Source organism: Zootoca vivipara, chromosome 3 (genome assembly GCF_965207765.1).
Source record: "Zootoca vivipara chromosome 3, rZooViv2.hap1.1, whole genome shotgun sequence".
Taxonomy (NCBI): Eukaryota; Metazoa; Chordata; class Lepidosauria; order Squamata; family Lacertidae; genus Zootoca; species Zootoca vivipara.
In genome coordinates, this window is record NC_142586.1 from 66903478 (window position 1) to 66925497 (window position 22020).

The following is a 22020-nucleotide window of genomic DNA, read 5'->3' on the forward strand; positions in this document are numbered from 1 at the left end:
TGTACCGCCTACCCAGAGCTAAGTCATTTTGCCCAGTGTAAAAGGCAGTAGTGGTAGATGAGGCAACTCTGAGCACCACTTCTGGTTTCTGATCAAGTGCAAGGTACAGGGAGCTCAGCACAGTGCGGGCTTGAAGAAGTATTTGGAATCAAACATGTTTCTAGCTGTTAATACCACAGTTGAATGAAGCAGCAACCGATGCGCTGTTTCAGTTTTGGATTTGTGCAGTGGCTGCAAAAAGAAATCACACACTACAAAACCTTCCCATAACACCAACGTTATGTTATTTGGTGTTTTAAAACTTGCTAACATATTAATGACCGCATGCCAATGTCTCTGAAAATAGGCTGATCTAGTTTAAGATTGGGTTAGTGGGTTGGTGATTTCCAGCTTTGTGAAAGCTCAAGAAAAGACTACCAGGTGCAGTGGCTCAAAGCCAGACGAAGAGAAAATAACATATCACAAATGCAATGTGGAATGTAAACAACTAATCCCGATGAAGTGAATAAAGAGTGTATTGTAAGCTGTGAAGGTTGCTGCTGGACATGGACAGGTGGAGCACCTACAAGGTAATTCTGATAACCTGTGTGAAGGTGTGTCTGTTTGGGAGTTGCCAGTAGGCTTAGCTTTCTGCTTCAGTGCAGAAGTAGAAGAAGTGTCAAAGAGTGTACTGTTGAAAGAAGTTAGGATGGGGTGTGAATTTTCCTATGCTGACATCACTCCTCTCCTACAAAGAGTTGAAAGAAAGAAACTGCCAGAAGTTAAAGGAAAGGCTAAAAAACGCCCTCTCCTTTCTTTTCACCCCCTTTTCACCTCCCTGCCCCAATTCTGTAACTGAAAGTCCTTTTCAAATACAATTTTGGCTGAGTGGTATTTTTTAAATAGTTGAGAAAAGAAGGAAAGTCTTGATGGGCCTTTCTTGTCTCCAGAGGAACTGTCTCTCCTAACACGTTCTTTTTGCCCCTTGGGGATGGAGACAAAGAGCAGGTAGGGGAGTAAATAAGTGTTCAAATAAATGATGGACATATTATCTCCTTTCCTTGGCAGGATATTTAGTTTACAGTGCATCTTACGATGACTTCATCAGGAACAAGTGGTCAACTAAGACTGCAGGAAGCACTAATTTGCCCATTGAAAACCTGAAGCCAAATACAAGGTACTGATATGTTTTTGGAATGCAGTTTGAAATTGTTTGTGGCCTAATGATAAAATAGGTACATACCGTACTTTTCCATGTATAAGACTATGGTTTTTTTTACTGTAAAATAATGTTGAAAATATGGGCTCGCCTTATACGCAGGTAGTATCTCCCCCCCCCCATTTTCTTAAATCGGAGTCCCCCCAAATAGACGGAATAATACTGTATGTTAGTGTTAGAAATGGAAAAGAATTTCATGAAAATAGGGTTCAGAAGTCACCAGGCCATTGAAAAACCAGCCCCGTCGCCCTCAAATTTCACCTTGGCTTGTAATGGCTCAGCACCAACTCTCTCATCTGCCAGTTCCCCTCATCCCCTTTCCTTTCATAAAGTACCAAATTGTTGGAGATATATGCATGTGGGATGGAGGGGGAGCAGTCTATGCTAAAGCTGAATGCTGCTCATAAACCATTCTAGCATTTCTTCCAATGAGAACTCTGGAAACATATTTTAGAACCCTTCTAATTCGTTGACCGGTGGGGGGGGGATTCTACAATTTCCAGAGTTCCTGTTGAGTGTGGAGGGTCCAGGCATGCTCGGAAACCTTCATTGCTGAGAGCAGAAAAGTTATGGAGGGCCTCTCGGCTGCTCTTTTTCCATACTTTCCCAGGCTTACAGGTTGGGTAGGAGGAAGAAAGAAAGCTGGCAGATGAGAGGCCTACTAATGCTACAAAGCTGAAGAGGCTTTCACTTGCCTTGTTGTCAATTTTGTGTGTGTGTGTGTGTGTGTGTGTTTCTAGCCACCATAACCAATTTCTCCATATGCATCTCCCTAGATCAGGCATAGGCAACCTTGGCTCTCCAGATGTTTTGGAACTACAACTCCCATGATCCCTGACCACTGGCCCTGTTAGCTAGGGATCATGGGAGTTGTAGTTCCAAAACATCTGGAGAGCCAAGGTTGCCTATGCCTGCCCTAGATGCTAAGATCATCAGAGGCAGTCCTGCTTTGGGTGCTGTTGTCATTTGAGGAGAAGCCTATTGTGATACCCAACTTACAGTATCCTATCCTTGAGAGGTCCATTTTTTAAAAAATCCTTTAGGTGGTTAAAATGATTTTTAAAAACCTTTGAAGTATCTGGTGGCTGCTATTGAGTTTAATTGGTAACTCAACTACCCAAATCATTTCTGTTGTTGTTTTTTTATCAAGCTCTCAGTACAGCTGGGGCAGAATTATTGTGTTCAGTCTTGAAATTGCATGGGAATTGTCTTCCTTGCCGCACTTCTGAATTATAGCAATAACACATTCATACTGGGAGGAGATACAAGCAAAGATCTTGGCAGAGCAACTCCTACTTCATTAATCTGTTCAAACAAAAGCAGTGACACCCAATGTAGGGAAATGGGGCTTTATATGATAGTCCACTGGGTTTATTAAAGTCTCCATTGTGAGTGTATCATCACTTCAGTCAGAGATTACTGATGTCAAGCTGTTCCTTACGAACCAACTGGCTTTTACTAGAGAAGCATGGGTGTAGGAATACATAGGGGTGGGATGATTATTTTTCTTTGGCACAGAAACTTGTGCACCACCAGCCAATATCATTTGTGTTTTCTCTGAACTCCACAGGCTGAAATAAGTACATTTCATAAAAATAGCTCCTCAACCACTGGCAACATTTCTGTAATTGAGCAAACACGAACTGGAAGATGGAGCTCGACTGAAACCATGTGTTCATGATTATGTCCATATTGTGAGGGGACTCTGATTTGGGGAAAGCGAGTTACCAAGGCCGGTTGTAGCACTGAATAACAAGCATTTAGGATTGAGACCCACCTCTCCAAAGTGGGTTTCCAAACTATTGGTTAGGTGAAAGTAAAGCTAAGAAAACTAGGATAGATATGCATCAGCAAATGCTGATGCTTTAGTGAAATACATGCAAAAAGGAATACAACAACAGCAATAGGCAGATGCATGAATTTCCATTGCTTTACTGTAAGATTTAAATGCTTATTATTGTCCTGCATTTCTAAATCCTAATCTGTTTGCAAGACCTTATATCTGAGGAACCGAACAATTTTGCAAGTCTTGCAAAGCCATTTGCACAGGACTCTGCAGGTGGCTGCACATCGCTTTTGGCTGAGCCATATATTTACCTGCTCCACACCTGGGATCATATATCGCATCATGGGGAGATGTAGGGGGCATAGTTAGGCTCTTGGGCTGGAGGTTCCTCACCTCTGAAACATAGGTGTGATCCTGTACTGTGAGCAAGGCAACAACATCATTCAGTCTTCCTGTTGATGAGAGGGAAGGGATGAGCACTTACTTTGAATTTAACAGGGTAGCTGTCAGATTGGCAGCAAACAGGCTATGGAACACTTCCCCCATATATATTTACTGGGCACCAAATTTAATATATTTTAGGCACCAAGTGAAAGCTGTTTTATTTAGTTGAGCTTTGGGTGGGATTTAACTGTGGATAGTTATTTAATTATGCTGTTTATTCTGGTGGTTTCTGTTTGAGGTGGGCTTTGATTATTTTCTGTTTTATATTTGTATTTGGTTTGAAATATTGGGAATGTTATGTCTGAATGGAATGTCAGCTGAACTCCTATATTAAGCTCACCAAGGAATGAACTTAATGGAAGTGAACTTCTGCGTAGACATGTATAGGATTATGCTGTTAGATTCCTAAGCTACCCTGACTACCATTTGATAGCAAGGTGAGATAGAAGCATAGAGTCATAAAGTTGGAAGGGACCCCCAAGGGTCATCTAGTCCAACCCCCTGCAATGCAGAAATCTTTTTTAAAAAAGAAATCAAGGTCATATATCCAACTATATAAATCAGCATTATTATAGTATGTTTAGTACAGTACCTGGTTCAACTCTCACCAACTAAAATTAAGGGCTCCTTTTGTGTCCTGTTCCTAGTTTCTCTATGGTGCCATGAAGTCACTTTTTAAAATGTGTTTTTAGAAATAGTAATTAAACTGAGTGATGTTTTTAACATCTTGACTCTGGTGGGAGCTATGGTAGAACATTGCTGTTTGGAATAAATTCAAGCAGTTGCAGTTAAATTAAGCACTTTCTTTACACAGTTGTGTGGTGATGTATTTTCATAGGAAAATTAATTATATTGCCACTTGCATGTTCACATTCAAACACAACATTGTCTTGCCTTTCCAACATTCTGGTCTATGACAGAAAGCTTCGAAGGGAAGATTTGTGATGGTGTCTGCTCTGACTTTCCCGGAGAATAATTCATTTCCAGTTGTTGGAATTGGAAAGTGTATACAAATAGAATGCAATTTGCCAAATATGACAGTAAATCATTCAGAGTTTCATTGACTGCTTAAATTAACCCACTGCTGTATGCCACAATATCTACATTGATTCTGGTGGGGGTTTTTGTCCAGCTTCTGTCTGCATCAGAAGAGCCCTTGGGGCTCAAGCAACTAGGATGAATTCCCATTGTCCTATAGTGCACATGTCTATCATCACACATGAAAATGTGCATACCTTTTGATTACAGGAGTGTATGAAATGGTGCATGTGTGAAATGGTTGTCAGGGTGGAAATGGATGCTATGAGACCTGCCACCACTCTGTGTGTCTCCCCCTTCCACCCACATTACTTAAAACATTAGCAGAAGGTGACATGAGTCGTCAGCACATTGTGCATTGCTTGTTCTCCCACCAACAGCCAATGAAGCTGAGTGGAGAGGGGCAATGATGTTACCTGCATCACACATTGCATTAAGCTTGATGGTACAAGGGAAAGAGGTACAGCAGTAGCAAGCAGCTCTGTGTCTCTTGTGACGTCTAGTTCCTCCTTCAAGCAGTGATTTTAAAGCAGCAATATAAATAAGTGCATGGCTGAGTGCCTAGAAAGCAGCATGGGATTGCTATTTGTTTGCCATTTCAAAAAACAGAAAGAAAGAAATAAGGTCCATTGGCAGTTCAGACTCCTGTTTTGTTGTGGGCAAGTCATAGGACTTGGATGTTAAGAGCTCCTGGCAAGCCTGAAGACTTCTAGCGTACAAGCCACTTGGAGCTCTCTTCTAGGATTTAAGCAGACCCAAGTGTTTGCATAATCACACCACTTAATTTTGTGCTCTCATGCATGAAAATTAAGCAGCTAAGCCGCTGCCAAGCGGCTTTCTCATCAACTCAATCTCTGGTCTCACAAAGCTCTGTGGCCCATCTTCACATCCATTTAGAACACCATGAGGAAGTATTTGTGGCCCGTAGTGATTCCCATTGGGCATGGCTAAACCTCTCAGTCAAATAAACCTCACTTGGCTTTTTTGTAAATTAAATTTGGGGGCACTCTTTTCTCCCCTTAAAAAAAATTGTGACCATTCTTAGGAATGTAGGAAGCTGCTTGGCCTTGTCCTCACTGACCAGCAGCAGCTTTCCAGGGTTTCACATTTTCCTTATCCCCACCTGGAACTCCCAAGGATTGACTTTCCGCATGCAAGGCAGACACTTTGCCTCTGAGTTATCATATCAGAATCAACAATATTGGCTCTGTCTTGTACCCGAGCCTGAGATTCTTGCAGTAAATATGCCATAATTTAGACCAGGAGCAGGCAACCTGTGGCCTTCCAGATGTGGCTGGACTCCCATCATCCTTAGCTGTTGGCCATGCTTTCCGGAGCTGATAGGAAGTGTGGCTCCACAGCAACTGGGTGGCGACATCATCCCCACCCCTGGCGTAGACATTCATCATGGTGAACAATCATTCGGCATAAGCTGCTGCTAGAGAGAGGCTGTCTGCAGTGGTGCTGGGTGGACAGGGAGTCGCACCTGCTCCTTCCACTCTGAGCAAAAAGTATCCTCCTAGGTCACTCCAACAGCTCTTGCTGCTTGGTAGCTTTTGAATTCAAAGTGCACAGAGCCGTATCACCATCCCTCATCACTTCCCCAAATTTGGGGAGCATGAAAGGTGGCGCTAGAAGCCTTGGGCAACTTTTCCTCTCTTGCTTCAAAGGGATATGGTGGAGATAACATGAGATAATCCCCTATATAACACTCTGAGTTCCTTGGGGGCAAGGCAGCCTACGAATCTGATATAGACAGAGAAATGAAATGTGGTGGCTCCCATCCCAACATTAAGGGGATATAGCTGGTTGCTTTGAATCCTAGCTTGCACTCCTTGAGCTGCGGAAAGCCCGTTCAGCCGCAGAAAAGAATGAGGGCCTATGTTTAAACCGCTGGTGAATGTTTCCACATTGCAATGGACTGTGTCAGGGAAACAAAAGGGAAGAAAAGAAAACATAGCTCTCCTCCGTTCCAAGCTTTTATGTGGTTTTCGTCTGCCACAGCTAGGATTACATGGAGAAGAAAGTTATGATGGTGTTGTTTTTATTTTCCCTGTAGGCATCACGCGGCCCTTAATTACATTCAGATCAGTTTGCAGACAAGTGGAAAATAATAATTAAACGTTGGTCACGAGAAAAGGAGATAGAAAGACTCGTGGCATAAAGATCTATAACTGTTGATCTTCACTGTGTAGCCTCAGTGGCTATGAGGCTAATAAATAAAGGGCATAGGCCATGGACAGAACACCTATGCCTTCCCAGTTTTGAAGCTCTGGGAATACAACAGTATTCATTAGTGTTCCTAAGTAGTGGTGCAGGGGTCGATGACAACTTTATATGCTCGACAAGGGGTCAATGAATGCCGAAGTTTGTGAAACCCTGGTGTGGATGATACTGAGCTTTTTGGGTTAGGGTTAGGGTTAGGGAAATATACAGCAATAGGAAAGTAGCATGTCTATAAGATACACACAGCAAGGATGATCCTAGTATGAGACCACCAAAAGTCGCCCTCCCAGGGTTTGCATAACCACTTCTAACCCCATGGATTTTCTGTCATATTTCCATTGGCACTAGAAGCAACACAATGGAACACAATGGAATTTTTGGTTTTTATAACAAGTTAGTCCTTTTCTTTGGGGATATAAGAATAGGCAGGGGATTAGCTTTTCAGATAGTTGAGGGTGGCATGAGAGGACCACTATTGCATACTTCTACATAGTCATTTCATACACAATCATATATTTTGTATTCTGGGTTGTTGTTGTTGTGTGTTTTTTTGCAGCACATGCCATAAGCAGTGTCTCTTCTATCATACCACCTCCAGCGCTTTGAAAAATACCTTGTCTCCAGCCTTAGTAATAGCCTGGAGGCCTAGGACTCGGAACAGTAATTGTCTTAGGTTTTTCTAGGCAATGCAACATTTAACCTAGTTAGAAGTTGAAAGGAATATTGCCAAGGGAAAGAATCCAAGTTTTGGTGGCATTTTCCCTGCCTGAGCCAGTCAGTTAGGAAGGTCATGTGGTTTGAAGCCTTCAGGGGATGGTGTTCTTTTGGCAAGACTTGCATTTGGATAAGAAGCAAATGAAGTGGCCAAATTGATGCTGGTAATTAGAGAATGCCAGTGGTTTTTTTCTTGTTGGGGTGGGAAGTGTGTGCATGTCTGCAAGTGCAGGATCCAGCAAGACTTGTTTTAATAGCACCCAGTGACCTGAACTCACAGTATCCAGGTCTCTGTTGAATACGCAGCAGAAGATAGTTCCTGCACTGCTACTCTGATTCCTCCCTCAATTCTCTGACCTATATCTGGAGGTGCAAATTGAGTTCCTTGATGTACGTCAGGCGATAGATTTTCTGCAGCCTCCCCCTATTGAATCAGAGGGCCATTTATCATAGCACCCCCAATGCTCTATTCATATTAAAAAATGCAATTTAAATTAAACAGTTCTCCAAGCAATATGTGCTTTGAGCAATTAGGGTTGGAGTTCCGCCCCCCTATTGATGTTTTGGTTAGGGTACAATAATAAAATGAGCAGATCATCCAGCCCATGACCTTTGTACCATTCACAGGGTTTCATACGGTTAGGAGTATATGCAATTGTAGTGACAACACAGTGGAAACTCTTGTTTCCATTGTCATTTTCTTCGAGTGTTTCCTGGTGGGTGGGGAATTCTGCATGCTGCTTAATCTTCTCTTGCCCTGTGTGAGGCGGAAGCTTTATCAGAGCGGTCAGTGGTAGAAGGAACCAGTATCATATTCTGCCCCAGCTAAAGTGTTTCTGATTGCTTGGTGTTTGATTGGATAAATGAACCTGTGATTCTTGTCGATTATGTGCACCCATTTACATCACACAATATGGGGTTCACCGTTAGTTCCGATTCATGTTAAAATTCATGTTCTGAGGAAATCCAGCTTCTCCAATGTGGTGGTTGTGGTTGGCTTTAGCTTGCACCTTTTCTGTTTCTGATTATCTGTGAATCATTATTCTGCACTGAGCATGGGTTACAGCTACAGTTGTAGTATTTCTCCACTTCAGGATAACAAGTTACATGCTGTAGTGTATTTTCTGATGTTTTCTCTTTAAGCGCCTTTGTAATTTCGACAGCAGATTCAGCTCCATTGAAGTTGGCTGTTGCACAGGGAAGTAGTCATGTTGCGAAATTCCTAATCTTTGGTAAACTGGGGATTTATTAAATTGATAGCTTGTGCTCTACTATTCAGAATCTCAGCCTGGACTGAGAAGTGTTTCAGTTAAACATGTTGTAAATTTAGTTACAGGTAGGTAGCCGTGTTGGTCTGGTGTAGTTCCAGTAGCACCTTAGAGACCAACTAGAAGGAATTTTTTTATTTTGTTGTAAATTTAAACAGGGAAAACAGGTAGAGAAAAGCAGGACTCTACGTCGCCATCTGGTGGCGCAAGGTTCTGTTGCATTTACAACGCATATAAATCGCTTTTTCTTTACCAGTCTAGCTGAGTCCAAGGTCTGCCAAGTCTGTAAAGTGACACATGCCTTTGTCTCTCTCTGGTTACATTTAGTATCTGGTAGACTATCCAGTTCCCCAGAATCTGGTATGAAGCAACTATTGCTACATTTTGGAAAGAAATGCATCCTGACCTTGCTTCAAGGTCAATAGTCAAGCTAGCTACAAATTCTTTTTTTTAATAAAAACAAACTTTATTTAGAATTGTTTAAACAGACACACTCACAAACATACACATACACATATAACGTTAAAGTAAAAGAGAACAAAACTGAAATAAGAAAAAAAAGGAAAAAAAACCTTATACTCGGAAACAATAACTTAAACAAAATAAGGTTAATAACATAACATAATCCAAATAATATTTGTAATGTATCCAAATCATAATTGTAACAAAAATGCTAACATAGGAATCTTAGTCATCAAACAGAAGATAAGAAAGTTTAAAATAAAAACAAATGAGAATAAACAGATCAAATCTTCCTTCAATTAATCGTTCGTGCTCAACCCCCTAATTTTTTCGGACTCTAGTCCCATTCATCTTAACCATTAATTCTATTAAAAAAGGCTTAGTTACCCTCCCCCTTGCCCTCCACCCTGGTGACTTCCAGTCGTTCCTATATGTTGATTATCTTTCTTTATTCTGATGCATACGATTTTCTCCTTCCCTTTAATTTCCTTGCCCTTCATATCTCTTCATAGCTACAAATTCTGATCTGCACTATTGGATAGTTATATAGGGTGCAGTACAATAGTTTCCTCATCAGAATTGTGGACTTAGATCTAGATAAGCTACCTTACTACAATGTAAATTGTGACATTTCCTTGTATGGTGAACTGCAAGAGCCAATGCACTTTAGATACTATGTCACACAGTGGCTATCTGTTTGACATTTCCCTAACTTCATTATCATAAATGGATTTAGTGCCATTTTCATGGATGGTTGTGTTCTCTCTCCCCTTCTCTTTCTCTTCTTTAGGTATTACTTTAGAGTCCAAGCGAAGAATCCCTATGGTTATGGACCTATAAGCTCCTCAATCTCCTACATCACAGAATCAGGTATGGTTTCACAAATGTGAACATTTTACCTCCATGCTATGGAATTACGTTCTTGCTTTTAAAAACCTCCATTGATTTCAGAAAATCTCAGGCTTTCGCTAATTATATTTGTGAAGAACATGACCTGACATTCTTGCAGTGTTCCTCCCTGCTAATGTTTTCCCAACTCTGCCTTGAAGCCAAAGGGCAGGTTGCCATAGTTAAAAATCTAAAAATACACCATGAAATGTATAGAATAATATTATTTAAGCCCCCTGAATATCACCAAGTGAGTAGAAAGAGTGCAGGAATCATTGTGATTTTTGGAAGGAATGAAGGAAGACTAGATTTTGATGGAAGAAAGTGGTTAAGGAACAGGTTACTATAGGACCCATTATTAGGGTTGCCAGACTCAATAGAGGACAGAACTTCTGTGCCTTTAATTGCCCTGCTCTCTTTTGCGTCTGGAAATCTTAAAGAGAAACCAGCAGACCCTTTCCTTGGAAATTAAACAAAGGGTCTGCTGGTTTCTCTTTAAGGTTTCCAGACTCAAAAGAGAGCAGGGCAATTAAAGGCACAGAAGTCCTGTCCTCTATTGAGTCTGGCAACCCTACCCATTATACAGTATAGGCCCCAATAGTAGAGCGTAGGTGAAGAGAATTGAAGAAAAGAGAATTAGCCCCAAAGAAGACAAAAGGAGCTGGAATGTATTGTAGGCAAGGTTGCATTTCAAGGTCATGTTGAGAGTTAACTAAATCTAGCAGCAAAGTCAAGGGAATTAAACCAGAGGCAGCCATCATGGTGCCTACCAATTGTTTTGGACTACACACCCGTAATTCCTGACCACTGGAAATTCTGGCTGAGACTGATGGGAGTTAGAATCCAAAACATCTGAAGGGCACCATGTTGACTACCCCTGAATTAAACCATGCATGTGTTTGGGATTTCTGCCAAAGAATCAAAGCTCAAGAGTCAAACTTTATGGTAAATATGGGTCAGTCAGTACATTTGATGGCTGCCATTATACCACCTCTGTGCTAATCCCACAGACAGGAAGTGCTCACATTAGGTTGCCGGATATATGAACCAGCTCTATCTTTTGAAATGGAAAAGATGGAGACAGGGTGGATGGAGACAGGCTTGTTGGGCAGGCAATAAAGCAGAGAACAGGGACAAAGAAGACCCAGAAGCAAGATAATTTGGTGGTATGGGGGATCAGAACAGAAAGGAATCTCCCGGGATCATTCAAAAGCATGTGGCTAATTCGTAGGTTATTCCTCCTGATTGCATGCTGACAAATGGTGTAAGCATGCATAGAAAAGTAAAGCATGGTTTTCAGCAGGTGATAGAAGCAGTAGTGTGTACAATTAAGAGGTTAAGCATGAACCTTGCAGAATCAAGATGACATGTCAGGGTTCCAATCATCCTCTGCCAAATGGGAGGAAGTAGGTCATTTAGCTTTTTCCATTTCTAGTTGAGGAAGCCAACTCTTAACTAACATTTCTGACTAGTTCCTTGTGCAGGCCAATTGTCTTCAGAGCTGCCTGGTGTGAACTTGGATATCTTTGCCCTGAGAATTGGGAGAAGGTTAAATAAAATAAAAATAAAAATAAAGGATGCTGAGTGTGCCTTTGCTAAATTGGCGAGACACTTAAAATTAGTTTTTTAATTGTGAGCAGCTGAGCAGCTAGAGGGAATTGTGTCTGGAAGGAATATGGGGAACAATTTTCCATTTCAGTTTTTTACTCTTTTGGTTGAAGCTTGTTCCCGTTTCATAATGGCAATATTTCTTTGACAAGGCTTTTTAAAGAGGTTTTTTTCCTTTTAAAGCAAAGATTGTTAAATCTTTTATTTGTTTTATTTTTGCTGAGATGGTTGGTCAAAGGTCAGCCAGCATAGTAAAACATCAAAATACAATGTGTTGATCCCTTAACAAACTCAGGATAATCACTGGCCATTACTGCCACAGACTTGACCCCCTCCAATAAGTTGTTTTTTATTCCCATTCACCCCCTAAACCTGACTCTAGGGTTCCTGCCATAGAATTTATAGGCACTTTTAGCTATCAACATGGTATTCTTGAAAGTTTCAAACTTCAAAATCAAGTAAAGCGTTTTATTTAATGGATTTATATGAGGGCTGTAACATTTAAACGATTAATAGTTCGGTCCTGTACTTGTCTACTTAGAAGAAGGTCCTATTGAGTTCAGTGGGACTTAACCCCAGGTAGGTGGATTGCTGCCTTAATCAGGTAGAATTAAAAAACAAACAAACTAAAAGATGTTGCTGATTAACTAGGCAGTATATTTTTAAAAGCACATGATTTTTAATACAAGTAGGTATAAAAACTGAAGGTGGCAAGCACTACCTTAAAAAAGACATCCCTCCTTTTCTCTTACATTAGGGAATGTCTATTCGTAGATAGTGTCCACTACGACACATGTATGCAGGATCCAAAAGCAATGCTTATTGCTTCAGAATCACTGACTTTGCTCATACAGACTTAATAGAGCAATTACTGTATTTTTATGTGTATAAGACGATATCTCTCCCCCCCCCATTTTTTAAGTTTAGAATTGGGGATCATCTTATACAGGGAATGTTGCCATTAAATATATAAATAGATACATGCCACCCTCCATATTCCCCCCCAGCCTCCCCTCACAGCAAGCCCTGGTCAGGTACTCCCCCCCCGAGCAGCCCCCACTCTGGACATTGTCCCTTCCACCCTCTTCCCTCAGCCGCCCCCTGGCTACCCATTTCCCAAGCACACTCACTCAGGCAGCTCTGGCAGTCGCAGCTCCTTGATCAGCGTTCGCATCTGCCGGAGCTCATGGAGTAAATACGGTACATACCGTAAATACTGAGACGAAAGTGCAGCACACAGACGGGAGAGCTGGACCTGGAGCTACAGTTGAGTTGCACTGAGCTGACAGGAGCAGCTGCCATTACACAGCTTGCCTCACTGTTTGATGTTTAAATATACAGTACTAATTATACCAGTGTTTTGAATATTTAATAAAATATCAAAGTTGTTCTGTTTGGTGTTGGTTAATGGTCTAGAATTCTTACAATGAACAGTCTTGAGAGTTATGAAATTGGGCAACAGCCAGCTTAGTGTTTTGTTAGTAAAGAATGTGTTGCATTACTCTTAAAATTGTGTCGCAGGAATGGATGAAAGCATTCCACTTAGTCCTAAAAATAATGTTGTCTTGCTGAAAAGCAGTAGCTAATCACACCATGTATGTGTGGGGATGTCTCTGTGTTACAGGGCAGCATGATCTAGCCGGTCTATGCCATCTTCTGAATCTGGCAGGCATGCCCCACTTTTGGAAAGGGCTTTATGCACATGCCAATCTATGCGCAAGAGATCCTCCCTACAAGGGGAGGAGGAATCTTGGCTGTCTATCCAATCTAGTGATGGCAAAAAGCAAGGCTCACCGTCTTCACACATTCTTTCACATTTCCACGAGAGTAGGGTTTTCTGAATGGTTCATTTGGATCATCTCCATTCCCTGTTTCATATTGTAATTGTGTTTCTCTTCATTGATACCCATTCAGCTCCTTACAGCTTGCTATTGTTGCAAAGAGTTATTTGCCATCATCATCCCTGTTGAAATTGTTGGCTTATTATTCAAATAGTTGGCTAGCTTGACATTTCATGGTTGCCAAGCTACTGCTCAACACAACATGGTTTTCTCTACCTTCCCCATGCCGTGCAATTGAAACATTGCCACATTAAAAAAAACAAATTCATAATAAACAAGTATGCTAATTTCACTCAGATAAATGGGAAAAGATGGTTATAAAAGCAAACATAACGTAAATACTTTTTTAAAAAAAGGAATATTGCATACTCATTTTTTTGTAGACTGACTTGCCTGGGAGTATTTTTGCTTTCAAAATAAACAGGAATAAGAAAATTAACTTTTGCAACCCACCATTTTTGATGTAGCATTTTGGTTTATATTTTGGCTTCAGGGGATATAAATCTTCATTGTAAGCCACTCATGCATTTTCTTGTTCCCTCTTTATAGATAATCCTCTACTTATTGTCAGACCACCGGGTAAGTCTCATTGCTGTTTTCAGATATTATCTTGTCCTGAGTACTGCAAAAATTAAGGTTGTGACATTGTGCAGCTGACAGAGAAATGTAAAATTATTGACTTCCTTTGAAAGGGAGAGAGGGATATAAGTTTTACGAATAAACCAGAGTGCGGAAAACTGCCCTTTCACCTGATTCTGTTATCTGCTTCCTTTATGCTTTCTGGGGCAGTCAAGTTCTGGAGACAGGATACCGAGTTTTAAAGTTTTGGATAGTGCATTGCTGTTTGTCCATTTTTAACTGTTTTATATATCCATTTACATTTATTTATTTAGAACACCCTTGCATTTATGCACTGGCCTGGTAAGCATAGGTGACAAGGAATTGCATGTGGATGGGTGGAGAAGGGACAGAGTGCTCTACAGGAGTGGTTTGCATACTGGAGCAGGAGCACCCACCCAGTACCCAGATCTTTGCTGTTTACCAGGACCAGCCTGGGATGGGGTGATGTGTCCTCCGAGCCCAGCCTGGTCTAGGCAAGCAGCAACAGGGAGTGCAGATCCATTGAACCACACATACCACTACCAGTATTCTGTCTCTCCTCTGCACCCAGCATCGAAACCAGGGAGGTTGCCGGAGGTAGGAAGCTTCCTCTTCTACACCTTGCAAATATGTGCACTAGTAATAAGAGAAGTTCAGGGGGCTGCTGAAGGTGATCTGGAGTTCTGTTCCCCTCCTCTGCCAGCTCCCGGCAGGCTGCTAAAACCTTTTGCAGGCTACTAACTTTCATGGGATATTTTCAAGGCTGATTAAAAACATATATACCCCGCTTTTCACCACACAATTTGAAGTATCTTGAAAGCTACTAGATACCCAAAACATATTTTTGCATAAAAACGGGGAACCTTCATAGCTGCTAAGTACCCCGTTTCCCCCGGGAAACCCCCGTTTTTACTTACCTTTTCCCGGTGGTCCCCCATATCACTTCGTCTCCCGTTTTTCTCCGTTATTTTCTCCTGCCGGTGGCCATTTTTTTTCTTTCTGATTTGCCCTTCTATGGGCACCAAAAATGGCCACCGCCGGCTTCAAAAGTCGCATCTACGCATGACCGGAAGTGCATAGACGCGACTTCCGGTGTCGCCGGCGGCCATTTTTGGTGCCCATAGATGGGCAGAGCGACACCGGAAGTTGCGTTGACGCACTTCCTGACATGCGTAGAAGCGACTTTCGAAGCCGCCGCTGGCCATTTTTAGTGCCCATAGAAGGGCAAAACGACACCGGAAGTTACGTCAACGCAACTCCCGGTGTCACATGGCTGCCGGTCCCGGATTCTGCAGTCCAGGACTTGGAAGGTAAGAACCTTTTTGAGCTTGAGGGACACCTTCTCTTCTGGGAAACCTTTGAAGAGCCACATGCCTGGGTGAGCAGGGCTGGAGGCAAAAGTGGGCAGAGGAACAAGAAGAAGAGTTTGGATTTGATATCCCACTTTATCACTACCCTAAGGACGCGTGTGGCACTGTGGGTTAAACCACAGAGCCTAGGGCTTGCTGATCAGAAGGTTGGCGGTTCGAATCCCCGCAACAGGGTGAGCTACCGTTGCTCGGTCCCTGCTCCTGCCAACCTAGCAGTTCAAAAGCTGATAAATAGGTACCGCTCCGGCGGGAAGGTAAATGGTGTTTCCCTGCGCTGCTGTGGTTCGCCAGAAGCAGCTTAGTCATGCTGGCCACATGACCCGGAAGCTGTATGCCGGCTCCCTCGGCCAGTATAGCGAGATGAGCACTGCAACCCCAGAGTCGTCCGTGACTGGACCTAACGGTCGGGTCCCTTTACCTTTAAGGAGTCTCAAAGTGGCTAACATTCTCCTTTCCCTTCCTCCCCCACAACAAACACTCTGTGAAGTGAGTGAGGCTGAGATACTTCAGAGAAGTGTGACTAGCCCAAGGTCACCCAGCAGCTGCATGTGGAGGAGCAGAGACGTGAACCCGGTTCACCAGATTACGAGTCCACTGCTCTTAACCACTACACCACACTGGCTAAATGTAGTTTACCATTGTAGAATAGGCTAGTTTCTACATACCATCTTTCTCCTCTGCCCTGACAAGAAAGTTGCAGTCTCAGAGCTCAAGGACACAATCCAGCTAGGCAAAAATACTCAGGGTTTGAAGCAGGCCACTGAGGAGGTGTGGCCTGGAGAGAATGGGTGTTCTGAGGGCCAGATAGATAGGTCTGAAGGGCCACATGCAGCCTCTGTGCCTGACGTTCCCCACACTATCTCTGTCTTTTAAGGGACTTTAATGGGAAACGTGAACTTAAGATATATTTACATGCGATTATCTGCTGCTATTAAGGCTTAAAATTATTATTGGAACGATAATTTACCCCAGAGTTTTGTGCCTAGTAACTCAGAAGTGCCAAATAACGCTTCCAAGCAGAACTGAACGTATAATGAAAACCACATGGCATGCTTCACAGCACCAACTATGGCGAAGGATAGCCAGTTTCACTGAGATTTGTTCATGGGGAGACACTATGCTGATGAATAGCAAGGGAATGTTGAGTGCTCTGATTCACATTCATTGTGTAGTTTTCTTTCCACGAACAGTTCATTGTTTTGTCCGCACTGAGAATATTCTGGCTGAAATGCTGGAAAGAATGGCACATGTGAAAAAACTTCTTGGGTACAAAAGAAGTCCCATTAAACTCAAGTCAGTTGTACTGAAGCCCGTCTCAGCCAAACTCAATGAGACTACTATGTGTGTTTACAGGGTTGTGGTGTGCTTCTTTTGGAGTCAAAAGAATCGATTAAAGAAAAGACCAAATGTTGCTTTGTCTTTTCTCCTTTTAAAAATGTGGTTCCCATCCCATGGAACAGTTGCCAACAGCATAAGGGAGACAGAGCACAGGGGGAAATGCGGTGAAAACAAGGAAACAACGACTTTCACATTGTAACCTTTCCTTGTCTTGTGCATGGGTAGAGTAGCAGTTATTATAGAAGCAACATGGACTTTACTGTTTGATCTATTTACAGCTTGTAGCCGAGAATTCTTTTATGTGTTTAGTCTGTGTTGATATTTTTATAGTCTGATCCAACACTTAGGAAGTCCAAATATTTAGTGCCTATTGCCTGATCAAGTGATTTACTGCAGGCGTGGGGGCCCTGGGGCAGGCACAGGACTCTACCCCCCACATGGACACTGCCCTATTTATTTCAGTCAATGGGGCAGCTCCCTACGTACACCCTTTCGTATTCACAAAACTACAATTTACATCTGAAATGATTTGGATGGCCCTCTGCTGCCTATGTTTACACACCAGAGCTCATGGGACTTTGAATCAGGACAATGGATGTCAGCCTGAGTCTTTACAGATTCTCACAAACTTTTAGACCAGATTTGTGGTGAACATTAACCCTTTTCAGGCACCCCCCCCCCCGTATGATTACATGAGAAGAAGGCGGGGGCACTTGGTAGCTCCACTTCCTCTGTTGGGTTCTTGCTGTCCAGTTTTTGGACCTCTTTCTGTAAGGGCAGCTTCTACAGTGGAGAGCATGCTTTGCTTGTATGAGATTTCTTTGCATTATATTTATTCATTCATTTATTAGATTTTTACACCACTCTTTATCCGAAGATCACAGGGCTGTTCACAACATAAAAATACACAAATTACATAATGGAAACAAACCAGTAGCCCCTCCTCCCAGAAATGCATTTAAAAGGCCATAGAACCCAGCATGCTCCCCTTATAGCACATGAGAGGCACATGAACTGGGCAGCAAAGACATAAGAGAAGGGAGGAGGTCACAGAGCAGGCAAGGGTCAATCCTTGAATAGGGCCTTTGAATGCACACTGAAGTCGTTTTCTGGCCCATGGTGCCCTGATTGTGGTTACAGCAGTGGCAGATGTCGTGGTGGGGCTGTGTTGCTCACTTGACCTCTGTTAGCATGCTAGGACAGGAAAGGATGTGGTGGCAAAGCTGGCTAGGTACCAATGGCACAGTGGAGCCAGTCAGACACTCCTGCTGGTAAGCTTCCACCATGCCACTACGGCGCCTCTTCCAATCCCAGTGTGCTGCAGCGACTCAGCCAGATGGCTGTCAGCTGAGCATGCCACCATTCCAGCCACCACTGCTTGTTGCCACTCACATCTCTTTGAGACCTTCCGCAGTGGTATAGACAGCCACGGGAAAGGAATTGGGGACCTACTCCCTCATTTGGAAGCATCATCATAATACAAGGGTCGTGTGAGTTTGCCTTTTAAAATCCACTAGATAGTGGATTGGGCTGTGAATAAGTGGCAGCATTTACTTATTGCCGCCACATAGTTTGAAATGGCCAAAGCAACTGGATGAACAACCGTTGCTGTTCAGAAAATACCTGCTTGGTTTTCTTGCTTTTGTGCAATCTGTTTTGATTTAATGTTAGCTTGGGGGGGGGGGACAAAACAGAAGTTCAATTCAGGGGGAAAAAACCTCAAAAGTGCTTATGTTTCTAGGCTCATTTTAAAATATCAAGTTAACAGATAATAATGCACACCAAAGTCAATAACCCTTTTATGATTTGTTGGCTTTAGCTCTCTTCATTTTCTTTTTTCAAAGAAATACAGAACCACAAAAATAAAGTTGTGCTAAAATATTTGTTTTGACAAAAAATCAACTTTAAAATGCTCATTGCTGCAGCTATCCTAAAAGTATCATTTTACAGCTCTCCTGGGTTTCAAACACATTAAACTATATTAAGATTATAAAGTTAATATTCTTAAAAGGTCAAAAGCATTGAGTGGTAATGTTGGACACACCATTCTTTTAAGTACCATGGAAACAAAGCACATCTCAATTTCACTAACACAATGACATGATGCTATATTACAATATGTTATTACTTCATTCTGAGACATTGACAACTGCCCTGAAGGCTCAGTGGAGAATATCAGGTTTATGCCATTTGTGACTTGGGCTACAGTCCTAAGCGTATTTAATTGTAAGTCAACTCCATTAGATAAAATCAATAGACTTCCAAGAAAATGTCTTTAGGAATGGATTCATATGTTGGTTATGAAGACTTTTTATGGCCTCTGAAAATAGAACATCAATTAAGATATGATGGTTAACATAAACAAGCCAAGAAACTTGATGACTGAACTTTTAAGACTGTTACTTTAACTCTTTTCTTAGGTGGTGAACCAATCTGGATCCCATTCAGTTTTAAATATGACCCCACATATTCCGAATGCAGTGGCAAGCAATATGTGAAACGGACATGGTACAGAAAATTTGTAGGTGTTGTCCTTTGCAATTCATTGAGATACAAGATTTACCTCAGCGATGACCTAAGAGGTATGTATCTGGGTCAACAGAATTGTGGCTGAGCCAAAATTCCATATTTAGTGTGAACATTGCTGCTGGTAAACCCCCATCCCTCCAACATATCAATAGTTTGTCCTTTCCTATAAATTGGTAGGGAAATGCTGCCCCACTTTTGCAGGGGAGGGTGATTTTTAGGTTATTGGAGGAATTGACTCTGGTAAAAAGAACCCATGCTTTAGACTTTTTCAAGTGGGGTCTGGCATATAATCACATGATGTGGCTGGCCATTCTTTCTCTGTGTGTGCTTACATTGGGGTAACAGTGATTGATGATTTGGGGGTCTTACTTAAAAGTGAAATCGTGTCTAGGCTTGTGGATGTTGTGACTTCTGCCCCCAGCCTGATTTAGAGCCTTCCATTTGCCATTGCATCCTATGGAGCCTTAGCTGTAACCTAAAAGACATAAAGGACTGCCCAAGTTGGTTGATTGGGTGTTTCTACCCCCAAATCTCTGCCCTCAGGTTTACAATCCAAGAGACGTGACACAAAAGGAAAAGGGAGGAGGTGGTGGGAAAACGAGCTCGGTCACCAGTTTGTAAAGTTTAGACACATGTAGCATGAGAGAAAATACTAAAAATGCATATTTTGAGAGGGAAGTGTGCTTAAAATGCATATTTGAATGTGCTTCTTGTGCAGATTTAAAATATTTATAGCAGAAATAAAAAGACTTATGAGGGAACGCATGCAAAAATGACTGGGACCAGAAATTCATAGATTCATCCAACCCTAGTTGAACTGCTAAAGCTCAGTTCAGTTTTCTAAGCCAACTTCAGTATTGCTCCCCTTGCTCTGAAATGTGTGCTTCCCTCTTCTGACGGGAATATGCTGCTACTTCACAGTAATGTGCATTCTTAATTGTTGGTGTCTGTCTGTCTTGGGAGACAATGGAGGAGTGCTCCTTTGGGGGTGGGTGAAGTCAAGCTGTTGGACAATTGCAGCGCCTGCTGTGGCTGTAGAGACTGGTATGGGAGAGACATGTTTTGTTGTAGCTGGGGCAGGTGAAGATACCAAGTTGTGCTGCTGCAGATGCACCATGGCGTTTTTTCTTTCTGCGCTACTCCCAGCGGTCGCTCCTCCTCTGGTCACTGCATTCTTAATTACACTTTTTAAATTACTCCTTTTTTAGTTCATTCTACCATTGTGCTGGTAGCTGCTTTAAGAGGCAAAGCTTTCCCATTGCATTAAGTGCAATTAGTTGATGTGCATTCTTAATCATACATCAACTAATTGCACTTAATGTAATGAGAAGGGAGTCTTTGCCTCTGAAAGCAGCTACCAGCACAGTGGCAAAATGAACTCAAAAAAGGAGAAGACACGAAATCTCCAAGTGGGATTCTCAGCCAATAGCAGACATAAAAATCTGTTTTACTGACTTCAGGAATGCTGGCGAGGACCACTGGCTTCCTTTCATACTGTGCCAGTGGATTCTTTTACCATAACGCTCCTATTATTTCAGCTATATTCAAAAATAGCAAATAAGCCCACTTTCGAGATCTGCACCCTTCATTTCTAGATTAGCATTACTTCTGTCTGAGCCCTTCCTTGCCCTCTCATTAGAATGAAAATTTAACTGTAATCTGTTGCTTAGGCAAACTATTTAAACCAGAGACATTCTAAAACCCTTAAATGTCTGGATGGGGATCCCTGGATGAGGCTGCATGGACTTTTGAACTGACATTTTAAAGCACTTCCTCACCTTTTGAGTGCAGATAGAATTTTTGTCTTTGCTAAAGTTAAACAGCTGGCCCCTGACTTGAAAGTCTGATGCCTCTGCCAGCCTCAGTAGAGTCTGCTGATATTTCATCTTTACAACCCATAGATACTCCGCTTTGAGTAACCTGGCTCCAATCTAAAAGAGCTCAACAGGGAACAACCCCCATCCATTTTCAGATGTTTTCAGATGCCTCTTCTTGCGCATGACCCTCTGCCCTCGCTGTGTTGCAGCAGTTGCAAGTTCTAACCCCATGCATGCAACGTTTTCAGATACATTTTACAGCATCGGGGATAGCTGGGGAAGAGGTGAAGATCATTGCCAGTTTGTGGATTCACACTTGGATGGAAGAACAGGGCCGCAGTCGTATGTAGAAGCCCTGCCTCCAATTCAAGGTAAAAAAAGAAGAAGCAAAATTGGTAGTATGGAGTGCCAGAAATCTACATTACACACCAGTGGTGGAATGGACTGTAGGCAGATTGCAGATTGCAGGTGTTCAGCATTAACGATTCTCAACAAAAATCACATATTGCAGTTGCAAGCAAAGCAATCATCACACAAATGCATTGAATTGATTCCGCGCTATAAATTGTTTGCTCACCTTTGATGGGTTTTGAGGCACAGGTTGTAAGAATGGTGGCGTTTTTATAACCCTTGGGTTCTGAGGGCAGAAAATGCAGAAGTCACAGGATCATACCGTGCTTTGCAATCTAAGCAAGGGCAGCTAATCCAGATGTGCCTGGTTGCTGGCTCTAAAAAGCAGAAATATGAAACACAAGGAAAGTATGGAACTGGCACAGTGATCAGATAGAATACCATATGTGTGGAAAACAATGTTGGGAAGTCTGCTAATGCTTTAAGCAGTCACTTTTTCTCTACAAATAGCTTTTTTGATATTGCTTTTACCCTGATACCTT

General features: G+C 42.2%; 1 protein-coding gene across 2 annotated transcripts in view; it reads left to right on the top strand.

The window, feature by feature from the left end:
• The window catches only part of FNDC1 (fibronectin type III domain containing 1), a 91663-nt gene that overhangs the window by 67399 nt on the left and 2244 nt on the right, over positions 1-22020 (top strand). For both annotated transcript variants that reach the window (XM_035108622.3, XM_088666295.1), the window contains 5 exons: positions 1048-1156; positions 9927-10006; positions 14023-14052; positions 19202-19363; positions 21376-21498. In XM_035108622.3, the coding sequence (XP_034964513.3) occupies positions 1048-1156; positions 9927-10006; positions 14023-14052; positions 19202-19363; positions 21376-21498 (504 nt within the window). The remainder of the gene's footprint in view (positions 1-1047; positions 1157-9926; positions 10007-14022; positions 14053-19201; positions 19364-21375; positions 21499-22020) is intronic.